The sequence below is a fragment of the Mustela nivalis genome, assembly GCF_964662115.1.
Source record: "Mustela nivalis genome assembly, chromosome: 10".
Lineage (NCBI taxonomy): Eukaryota > Metazoa > Chordata > Mammalia > Carnivora > Mustelidae > Mustela > Mustela nivalis.
In genome coordinates, this window is record NC_139029.1 from 96553476 (window position 1) to 96564961 (window position 11486).

The 11486-nt window shown below is 46.0% G+C and overlaps 1 protein-coding gene across 1 annotated transcript in view; it reads left to right on the plus strand.

Moving 5' to 3' along the window:
- NOTCH2 (notch receptor 2) overlaps window positions 1-11486 on the plus strand; it is a 168907-nt gene that overhangs the window by 152373 nt on the left and 5048 nt on the right. The window contains exons 24-33 of the mRNA XM_082685214.1: window positions 1525-1637; window positions 2590-3095; window positions 4424-4771; window positions 5504-5646; window positions 5845-6055; window positions 6488-6584; window positions 7988-8156; window positions 9065-9366; window positions 10137-10284; window positions 10924-11021. Coding sequence (XP_082541340.1) covers window positions 1525-1637; window positions 2590-3095; window positions 4424-4771; window positions 5504-5646; window positions 5845-6055; window positions 6488-6584; window positions 7988-8156; window positions 9065-9366; window positions 10137-10284; window positions 10924-11021 — 2135 coding nt within the window. The remainder of the gene's footprint in view (window positions 1-1524; window positions 1638-2589; window positions 3096-4423; window positions 4772-5503; window positions 5647-5844; window positions 6056-6487; window positions 6585-7987; window positions 8157-9064; window positions 9367-10136; window positions 10285-10923; window positions 11022-11486) is intronic.

Genomic DNA, 11486 nt, shown 5'->3' on the forward strand with positions numbered 1-11486 from the left:
GTGTCATCAGATACTCAGAAGTCTGCCTGGCATTTCTGGAGTCGTTCCAGACTTTATGCTATAGTAGTATTCCTTGGGAGTCGGGTGATAGGCTACAGTAGTCTCCTGAGTACTAATTTGGCAAGTTGGACTCAGCTGTATTGTGAGCCCATCTCTAAACCTCCTTTCTTCCAATTTTAAAGAGATGTTACCTTTAAGAACTTTGGTAATTTATGAAGAATGGGAGGTATTTTGCACTGTGGAAGATGCCTGGATGCGATATCAAAAAAGAAACAGTCCCTTATGAACATCATGCCTATTGGGGCAATGTTGGACACAGAGAGTGTGAACAGTCTGTCTGGCAGCCTCATGTTGGCCATGAGGTGCTTGGGAAGCCAGAGAAGCAAACCAGGCTGCTGTTTCTTTCATTGCCTCTGAGGCTTCCTTTTCCTGGAAACCCTGACAAGCACCTACAAAGAAAGAGGGAAAGAGATGAAGGAAGGATTAAAGACAACCTTGAATTTGTGTCCCACCACCAGGAAGGAGTAGTGATGCATTGTCCGCACTTGTGATTGAAAAGAGTCCCTTGAGCTCACTGAGTGTAATTATTGTGGGATGCGGTTGCTGAGATGGACATTGAGGGGCCATCTGTCCCTGAGCCCCATGTCCATGTGATGGCTGCTCTTGGGTAGTGGCTGCTGCTGTGATTTGAAGAGGCAGGCACATGTAACCCTTGCCTCTTAATCCTGACTGACCAAAACTATGACTATTTAAATTTCCTTTTGAAAACCCCTCTTCTCTTTGTCCATGGCTGAGGGCCAGATGGGACCCATCTCCTGCCATTTGCCAGGAGGCACCAGCTGTGTCTCCACAGGTCTTCCCCTAGGTTCCAGCTGTTTATTTCACTTTATCATGCAGCAGTGGCCTCGATCTAGATGCCTTCTGTTTTAGAACTGTCTCTAGAGGAAATTAACTCTGGAAAAAACTCAGTTCTATTTTAAAGCAGTGCCATTCAGATTACAAAATGGCTAGAAAATGATTGAAAAGAGATGTTACAGATGAAAATTCTGTGTAAGCTACAAATCACCACTTGGATATGTTGGCCTGGTATAGCCTCTCCTGTGAAGTTGACAGTTTTAACAAAATGCACTGAATGGTTTTGGTAAATGTTTCTTTTGGTTTATGAAAGCTAAAGTATCTTCAAAAAAATTTAAAAAGCTGAAGTGTCCTTTTCTTTTTTTTCTCTTTTTGTCAGATTAGAGTGATTTTTCACATTCCTGTCCACCCTGTTTTGTGAGTCTGTTGGGGATGTGTGCCACATATACTTACTGTGTGGGCAAGACACATGAGGGTATTGGCCTGAACCAGTGGTGGTCCAATTAGTGTTTTCCTCATCTTCTCATGTTCCCTTGGGCTTAGGACTCAGCTCACACCTCTTGCCCCATCCCTCACCATTTGGCTAGCTCCCATCCCAACAGCACTCTGTTGAGGAACTGCAGTTACTACTCCTCCCTTTTAAAACGCCTTTCTATTTTCTGCTTTAAGGTCGTCACTGTGAAACTTTCATTGATGTATGTCCCCAGATGCCTTGCCTGAATGGGGGGACTTGTGCTGTGGCCAGCAACATGCCTGATGGTTTCATTTGTCGTTGTCCCCCGGTAAGTGCCATGTTGTCTATTTAAGGGGCATGATCTCTTTTACACAGTCTGGACAAAGCCTGAGATTAAACCTGATTTTTCCACACTCCATCTGGAACTTCTTGGTGTGGAGATTGATTAATTTTAGCTCCTTCACAAAAAAGTGCTGGAGTTTCCCATTTAAAGCTGTTAAGATACTCCCAGAAAGAGTGAGCTCCCTATTCTATGACTCTCAGTCTTTAGAAGCACTAAGAGAAATCCACGGAAAGTAGTGGAATATTCCCTTGAAAACAAGACTAGTGTCTTTGGCTTCTGGGTGTGCCAGAGGGTAGTCTTGCCTCCCAGATTGGGGCAGAGTTGGTTGGAAATGCTACTCTGCTTATACTCCTTAGCAGGGACTATTTGGGAGCAAGCTGCTTATTATACTAGAAGGAAGCCTATTTTTAGCCATTTGGTGTGAAAACTCTCTGTCCTCTTCCAGGGGCTAAAACCTCCCTAAAACAGAGATCACTCTGTGTGAGGACGTAGCGAAGGGAGACCTGTGCAGTAACTTTGGTCTAGCTGAGCAGGAAGTATAAGAATAAGATGACACGGAAAGCTTATTAGATGCTCCAGACTCCGGAAATAACGTCTCTCTCCCCCGCCCCGAAACCCATTATATAAATGGTCTAAGGACAGCTAGGGAAGTTGCTTATAGATACAGTGTTATCTGAGTTTTATCCCACCTATGACCTGTGGATTTAATTTCTAGAAGTGAGCTCTTAAAGTGAACGAATTCTACATTCATCCCATGGAACCTTCATCTCTGACCTTAGGTCACCTTGAAGAGGCTTCCTCCTAGAACATGGTACAGGAGGCTACGTGGAGGGATCTTAGCCATGTGTCTAATCTTTATTGTCTAGAGGTATGGCAGAGAAGGGATTGGGAGGAAAAATGAGGCCTGCTATCCTCATTTGTTCACTGATTTCCACAGGGATTCTCCGGGGCAAGATGCCAGAGCAGCTGCGGACAAGTGAAGTGCAGGAGAGGAGAGCAGTGTGTGCACACAGCCTCAGGACCCCGCTGCTTCTGCCCCAACCCCCAGGACTGCGAATCAGGCTGTACCAGTAGTCCCTGCCAACATGGGGGTAGCTGCTATCCTCAGCGCCAGCCTCCTTACTACTCTTGCCAGTGTTCTCCACCATTCTGGGGCAGCCACTGTGAACTTTACATGGCCCCCACCAGCACCCCTCCTGCCACCTGCCTGAGCCAGTACTGTGCCGACAAAGCTCGGGACGGCGTCTGCGATGAGGCCTGCAACAGCCATGCCTGCCAGTGGGATGGGGGTGACTGTTCCCTGACCATGGAGAACCCCTGGGCCAACTGTTCTTCCCCACTTCCCTGCTGGGATTACATCAACAACCAGTGTGATGAGCTGTGTAACACAGCCGAGTGCCTTTTTGACAATTTTGAATGCCAGGGGAGCAGCAAGACATGCAAGTAAGAGTCCAGGGTCCCCAGAAGCTGAGGGAGACTATCACTAACACAACTCAGTTCCTCGTTCTTGCTCCTAACCACTCCAGGGCTTCAGCCCAAGCTGCCTCTGCTGTTCAGACTGGTGCCCTGAGACCCTCTTCCTGGTGTCAGCCTTGCCCCGCCGCACGCTGCCCTGTGCTCCCCCTTGCTGACAGAGGTCCAGGAATGCTCATGTGCAGCCACCCTCTCTCTGCCTTTCTCTGCCTTCTCACCTGCTGCTCTCACGACCTCCTAGGGGAAATAAGTTTTGGAAGTGGTGTTACCCATTCCCAGGCAGCCTCTCACATAATCTGCCTGCAGGATGAATGAAAAGGTCTGTACCCTTCTCTGTTTACCCCCGTCCCTTTCTTTTAGACAGGGTTTCCCCATCTAGACTTATCAGGAAGCATAAGCCAGATCAGGCTAGTTAACCCTCGTAGTCGTTACCATGGCAGTTACAAGGTGCTTTATGGTTAAATAACAACTTTCCTTTTAGCTCTTGCATTTAATTTAACCTCAGTGAGCTCTCAACATTCTTATGAGGCATAATTACTGTCATTGGTCTTTCACAGGTGAGGGAACTGAGACGTGGGAGGTTGGAGAACTTGTCAGAGCACATAAAGTTACTGTCGACTCCCAAATTCAATGAGCCAGTGTGGCAAATTGTACCAGTGGCAAAACTCTCAAGGGGTGGGAGTAGGGAGGAGAGGGAGATGAAATGATTTGTGCAGCATTTAGATTTGGAGACTCAATTTCCTGTTCCCAGTATTTGAAAGAGACTCTGTGTGCTCTGGCACAGATTTCAATCTGGTCCCGTGTATGGCATGCACCTCTCTGCACCTGCCTTCCACAGCTAAGACTCAGTCTTGTTTGGGAAGGAAATGAGCCATACTGACACGATCCTCTGTAGAGCCCTGATGGTTCAGTTCCTGGAGGCACCTTTTACTTCCAAAAGTTCACTGTTAACTCATTAGGGATAGTGGATTAAAAAAAGAGAGGAAGTGTGCACCTGGTTGATATTTGTTTCAGGTGTGCAGCTTTGCTTACAAATCTGACTTAACAAGATCACCAGCTGCCTGGGGGGCTGTGAGCCCTGCAGCATAGTAAGCAGCACAGAGTTTTTTCTCCTGTGGCGAGCATTAGATGATATGTACTCTGTGCTGTCGGGGATAGGAGATTCGGCAGAGGGACCTGATCTGGGCCATAGGAGATAAGTGGGGAAAGCCACAATAGTTCCAAGTAGAAAACCAAATAATGTGGCAGTCTATTCTGAACTGTTTCCTTGTTCTCTCCCGCTTCTGCCTCCTGCCTAGGTATGACAAATACTGTGCAGACCACTTCAAAGACAACCACTGTGACCAGGGATGCAACAGTGAGGAGTGTGGCTGGGACGGGCTGGACTGTGCTGCTGACCGGCCAGAGAACCTGGCAGAGGGGACCCTGGTTATAGTGGTGCTCATGCCCCCGGAGCAGCTGCTCCAGGACGCCCGCAGCTTCTTGCGGGCACTGGGTACCCTGCTCCATACCAACCTGCACATTAAACGGGACTCGCAGGGGGCACTCATGGTCTACCCCTACTATGGTGAGAAGTCGGCTGCCATGAAGAAGCAGAGGATGACTCGAAGGTCCCTTCCTGATGATCAAGAACAGGAGGTGGCTGGGTAGGTGTTTGGTTTCTAGAGCCCTTAAAGCTTACTTCTTAACTTCTTCAAGTTTATAAAGCTAAGTACTTTGATACACAGAGGTTATAACTGAACCTGTAAAAATGCAGAGCTCAGAGGAGTAGAACAGCCCACCAAGTAAGACAAACCCATTTGCCAGTATGTGTGTTTAAGAGTTAAAGTTTGCCTTGGTCCTGGTATCCTGAGAGGTGCATTGGAGCAAGCAGAAGGCAGGATGTCAGGGAGGCCTCCTCAAATGCCAGAATTCGTAACCCTTTGCCAGGGTTGCCTCAGATCCCTTCAGTACTACTCTTCTTTTGAAATAATCATTGCCTTCTATTCATAGAAGTCTTTATAATCATCTTAAATTGTGTCTTTGCACCCTACTTTTTGTTGGTATATCCCACAATTCTAGCTAGCTAGGATCCAGATGCAGAGACAGAGGAGAATGAGGACCAGCTTTACCCACTTTCCTCACTTGGTCTTGTGTTGCCTCAGTCAGAAGGCGCAGACTCAGCCAGGCCAAGGAAGGTGAGGCAGAGTCCAAGTGGGAATTAGTGGTTAGGATCTGAAGGGACAGGATCTTAATTTCTAAGATCTTTCAAGGAAGTGTCACAGAGCTGGAGAGCCCAGTGCTGAAGGTGAGGAAGGAAGGCTCATGTAATCCTTTTTAACTTCACTGTTTAACTGACACCTTTCTGTTTTCTCACCATTTCCCTTGGCATCCCACAGCTCTAAGGTATTTCTGGAAATTGACAACCGCCAGTGTGTTCAAGATTCAGACCAGTGTTTCAAGAACACAGATGCAGCAGCAGCTCTTCTGGCTTCTCATGCCATCCAGGGGACCCTGTCCTACCCTCTTGTGTCTGTCGTCAGTGAGTAGCACTGGTGTTAAGGGGAAAGTTTGGGGCAGGGGAGGCGTTACTTGGGGGCACGGAGAAAAGGGCACACTTTTCAATGTGCAGCTCTGTTTTTCAGGGCTGGTGATGTCAATCAATTCATGCCTTCTAAATGAATTTATACTAATATTGAGAGGTTTATTCAGCACTTTCCCTGTCCCTCTGCATTTCCAGGTGAATCTCTGCATCCAAAACCCACTCAGCTTCTATATCTGCTTGCTGTGGCTGTGGTCATTATCCTGTTTATTATCCTGCTGGGAGTAATCATGGCGAAACGAAAGCGTAAGCATGGCTCCCTCTGGTTGCCTGAAGGTTTTACCCTTCGTCGAGACTCCAGCAATCACAAGCGTCGTGAGCCAGTGGGACAGGATGCTGTGGGACTGAAGTAAGATGGTTTACTAGCAAACTACTATTGACAGTAGTAAAAAGCAGGGATAGATCAGAAAGGAGATCTTGTTGAATTATGATTTTAAATTTCAAGCTCTGGCGATATCACGCTATCACACTTGACCATGATTCTGAACTCCTGCTGAGTGACGATGAAGTAATAGAATCTGGATGCTTCTGTTCCGTACCTATTTAAGTGGCAGTGCTCAGCTTTTTTGTAGAGGCACACTTTTGTTGTAAGCTCTTGATCCATGGGAAAGGAAAGGGCTTTTACTCAGGCAATGGGACATAAAATACTACCCACCCTTTCTGGGCCATAGCCCCTGAAAATCTTTGAGGATAGCCATAGAAAAAGTATTAAAAACCACTATATTAGTTTACAATATAACCTCTGCTCTTGTTTTTTCCCTTCTTAATTTTGTCCTTTCAGAAATCTCTCTGTGCAAGTCTCAGAGGCTAACCTTATTGGTTCTGGAACAAGTGAACATTGGGTTGATGATGAAGGGCCTCAGCCAAAGAAAGCCAAGGTAAGCTGGCCATGGTAGATCCACCATTGTCAGGCACTATCTGGTCACACTTCATATTTCTGTCTTTTGGTATCTGGAGTGTCCCAAATGGGAGAACAGGGTGGTAGTCTTTGTATGCTGCCCAGGCAATGGCTAACCCCAGGTGTCCTGAAAGGTAAAAATTGTTAGGTCATCAATGGCCTTGGGTTTCCTCCATACGCGTTTCACTAAGAACTCTTTAAAAATAATAAAACATGCTTATGGTAGCCAAATAAAGACTGATGTGTATTAAAACTTACTTCCTTTTTGGCTAGATCTTTCTCTTATCCTCTCTGGATATTCCTTCTAGAAAGGAAGTTGTAGATATAGATACACAGAAGAAGAAAGGCAGTGACCGTTGAATTTGAAGATTCTGCATCTTGAATCCAGAAAATTAAAACCATATAGAAGTAAGAGGTAGATCAGGCTGAAGCTGATACAAAAAGGGAGACCATCCTTCCATACCTGTACATGGCTGGGATATGCATATATCCATGATACTCTAAAGTGGCTTGAAGATATACATGCTTGAGGAATACAGGGATGCAATGCTGGATGACGGCAATAACATTGCTTTAGTTATAATCAGAACTGGATTTGGATCCCAAACTCTGCTACTTGGTAGCTAGAAAATTACTTAACTTCTTTGTACCTGATGATTATTCTTTGTACCTCATTATCTGTAAAATAGGGAGTTGTGAAGATAAGACGGCAATACATGTAAAGTGCCCTACCTATTTTCTATCACACAGTAAATATTCAATAAAGGGTAACTGCTATTTAAATTAGTATAGTAATTATTGCCCGACAAGTATATCCCTGGTCCTTGCTATGTGCTGGGCACTGTGTTAGGTACAGGGAAGTGGTGTTGACTGAGGCTTATTTCCTGATCTCATGAACCTTACTCTCTAGTGGTAGAGACTGCCATGTAATGCCTTGTAAGCACTTAACACAATAGTTAAGTAGAGGTAAGCAGAGAGTGCTTTTTGGGACCCACCAGAGGAATTAAAGTCCAATTCTATATGAAGGGTAGGTAGGAGTTAGAAAAAGACATGGCAAACAGCGGGGACAACACAGGCAAAAATCCAGAAGCAAGGAAATGCTGCTTTGGGGATCTGTAGATAGCATATTTGGTAGGTGAAATAGATGGCATATTAAGGCTGAAGCCTGGAGTTTGGGATGAGGAAGTTGAGAGAGTTGTATGGATGGTGCAGAAGAGGGTGACAGGACCCACCTCCTGGGAGCATCAGGAAGCTGGTGTTGGTGATGCCCGGGAGGGTGGAATAGAAGGAGAGAGAAATGAGTGGAAGACTCTGGACTAGCTCCTTGTCCATAGTTCCTAATGGTGGGCCAGGTCAACAAGGAGCACTGTTTTCCCCTGTCAGGCTGAAGATGAGGCTTTGCTCTCAGAGGAAGATGATGCCATTGATCGACGTCCATGGACACAGCAGCACCTTGAGGCTGCAGATATCCGCAGGACACCATCGCTGGCGCTCACTCCTCCACAGGCGGAGCAGGAGGTGGACGTGCTAGACGTGAATGTCCGTGGCCCAGGTCAGCAGCTGCAAGCCTCCCCCTTTCCACCTGCCATGCCTGCCCTTGGTTCTGGGTTGTGCCTGTGTCTGCTCCACTTGGTGGTATGCCCCCTGCTGATCACACAGATGAAATCAGCATGAGGAAATGAATGCTTAGGGAATACAGGCATGCAGAAATCATAAACCTGTGTGAGAAGAATGGAAAGTTTCACATTGCCTCATGTACAGCATGCTTGGGAATAGATAGGCTGGTCATATGGGAAATATTTTAGTAGTTTAGAAAAGTAATATCCCAGGGGCGCCTGGGTGGCTCAGTGGGTTAAAGCCTCTGTCTTTGGCTCAGGTCATGATCCCAGGGTCCTGGGATTGAGCCCCGCATTGGGCTCTCTGCTCAGTGGGGAGCCTGCTTCCACCTCTCTCTCTCTCTCTCTCTCCCCCCTGCCCTCTTCCCCCCTCTCTCTCCATCTGCTTCTCTGCCTATGTGTGATCTCTGCCTGTCAAATCAATAAATAAAATCTTAAAAAGAAAAAAATAGAAAAGTAATATCCCAAAGCAGAAGGATAGAAAATTAGTTTAGTTGATATCTTAGTGCATATCATTCTATTAACACTGGACATTTTAAAATGTGGCCCAGTTTAAAATAACATAGCACTTAGGAATTTAAACACAAAGACTTGTTTAACTTAGAGGAGAGCCCTAACTTAAAAAGACTCTTACTTTCCCATTACTCTTCACAGAAAGGACATTATCAGAGGAAAAGTAGGTGGCAGATATAAAACTAATTGCCAGTTACCACGGGAAGCCTAGGGATTTTTTTCCCCCACAAGAATAACTTTATTCAGACGGAACTGTTCCAACAGTTGGGCTAAGTGAACATTAATGTCTTTCTCCTCTTTGAATACTTTTTGGAAAATTCCTTTCTTATAGATGGGTGCACCCCACTGATGCTGGCTTCTCTCCGAGGAGGCAGCTCAGATATGAGCGATGAAGATGAAGATGGAGAGGACTCTTCTGCCAACATCATCACAGACTTGGTCTACCAAGGTGCCAGCCTGCAGGCCCAGACAGACCGGACCGGTGAGATGGCGCTGCACCTTGCAGCCCGCTACTCAAGGGCTGATGCTGCCAAACGTCTCCTGGATGCAGGTGCAGACGCCAATGCGCAGGACAACATGGGCCGCTGCCCTCTCCATGCTGCAGTGGCAGCTGATGCCCAGGGGGTCTTCCAGGTAAAGAACAGGACTAGGGCTGATTCCCTGTGGATCTATAATGTTTCCTCTTTGCTAAGGCACTTAATATCTGATTATATTCATTCAAAAATTCTTTGAGAGAATAGAGTGGGTGGTAGAGTCCTGCTTGCTGGGCAGAAGAGCAGGAAAAGAAAAGCCCCAAGCTAACCTAACTCAAACAGCCAGATAGCGATAGAGCCAACAGCAGATTACACCAGTTTCTAATTTTTAATCGTTGTCCTTTTTGATGTGCCTAAGTGCCTCCCAGGTGAATAGATCAGAGCAGAGAGGTGCCGGTTATGACGCTTTTGACTAGTATCAGCTTCTCCCTGTAGATTTATCTGGCCTTATGGACTCCCAGCTGCTCCTTGGTGGTTTTCTTGATGTGAATTTCCAGTGTATTCCTTGTTGCCCTTTTATTTTACCCTTGTAAGGAAACTGGAAGCATTCTAGTTCATCTTAAACTAGACACCATAATTGAGGTTGTGATATTTTCCCACATCCCTCCTTTCTTTGGAATGTAGAAGACATCGCTTTCCATGAGCCATTATCCCTTGAGCACTCATTTGTTCATTTATTCATTCATTCATTCATTCATTCAGTATTTATTGATTGAGTATGATAGAGTCTTGGACACGATGATAGCAAGCATTCCCTGCCCTCCAGGATCTTACAGTATAGCGTCAGCTCTGTTGCTCTTGTTTCTTCTCTTAGCTTCATTATTTCTTGTCTCCAGGTGACTCTCTTTTCTGTACTTTTTCATCTTCTAGATTCTGATCCGCAACCGAGTAACTGATCTGGATGCCAGGATGAATGATGGCACTACACCACTGATCCTGGCTGCCCGCCTAGCTGTGGAGGGAATGGTGGCAGAACTGATCAACTGTCAAGCAGATGTGAACGCAGTGGATGACCATGGTAGGGCCAAGAGGCGGGGAGTCAGACTCTTGCCTGCAAAGCATGCCTCTGAGGGGAAAGTCATTACATGATCCTTGTAGAATTTCCCAGATTTAAATCCAGCATAGACTTTTTGTTCTTCCTTTCAACATTTTGAGTGCAGAGAACTATGCCAGTGGGAAGTTCACAGGCAAAAGATAGGAAGAGATTTCTAGTAAGGGCTCTTGGATCTCAAAGCCAGCCTGTGAAAGGCTTGCCTTTGTGGGCTCCCAGGCATACCACGCTCAGTATGAGGACTTGTGAACTGACTTCACTAGAGGGCTGTGAACAGTATCTTAAATAGACATTCTGGTGTATGCTAAGTAGATAGGCTTTTGTCCTCAGTGTGGGATTCTGTCATGGGGAGGATGTGGGTACCCTAGACAAATGATCCTTTTACCTACGTGTCTTCTGAAAGCTAGGCAGCTTGTATTAAAGTATTTCTGGAACAGAAGAAAAATAAGGTAATACTTTGGTTTTTTCCCATGGACCTCTAGAGACAACTGGCTTGCTGCTATCTGGGAAGTTCAAAGTTTCCTCATATAAGTCATGATGCTTTTTTATACTGAGTAGCACATGTCCCTCTACTCTGTCGGCTTACAAAAATGTTTTTCCCTCTAGGAAAATCCGCTCTTCACTGGGCAGCTGCTGTCAATAACGTGGAGGCAACCCTTTTGCTGTTGAAAAACGGGGCCAACCGAGACATGCAAGACAACAAGGTACAGTCTGGGCTCTGCGCTGGAGGGCAGACCTCACAGTGCCTCAGGTTATGAAGCTTTCCCTTTTCTCCCATAGCTCCTCTTGTGATGAATTCAGACAGAGAGGGATACAGGTTGGACAGGAGCTGGCTCTGAAGAGCTTGAGGGGAGGATATTGGGCTTACCCAGGGAAGTGTCTGGAGTGAGCCCTCTGCCTCCGCAGTACTCAGTCTGAAGCAGGCCGTCCTATAAATAATGTCATCGTAGCCCTCTCTGCCTTTCTCTTCTTTGACATTGCTCTTTCTCCTCTTCTCTTTTTGGCTCATGACCACTTCCTTTTCTCTTGTTCATTTCCATTTTCTTTGCTGTGGCTCTTGTTTTCTGTTCTTGGACACCACAGGTGTTTTCCTGTTTGTTTTTCTTCCTCTGAGTCTTAGGTAATGTTTCCCTGTCTCTTGCTCGTCTTATCTTTTGTGTTTCCTCTTT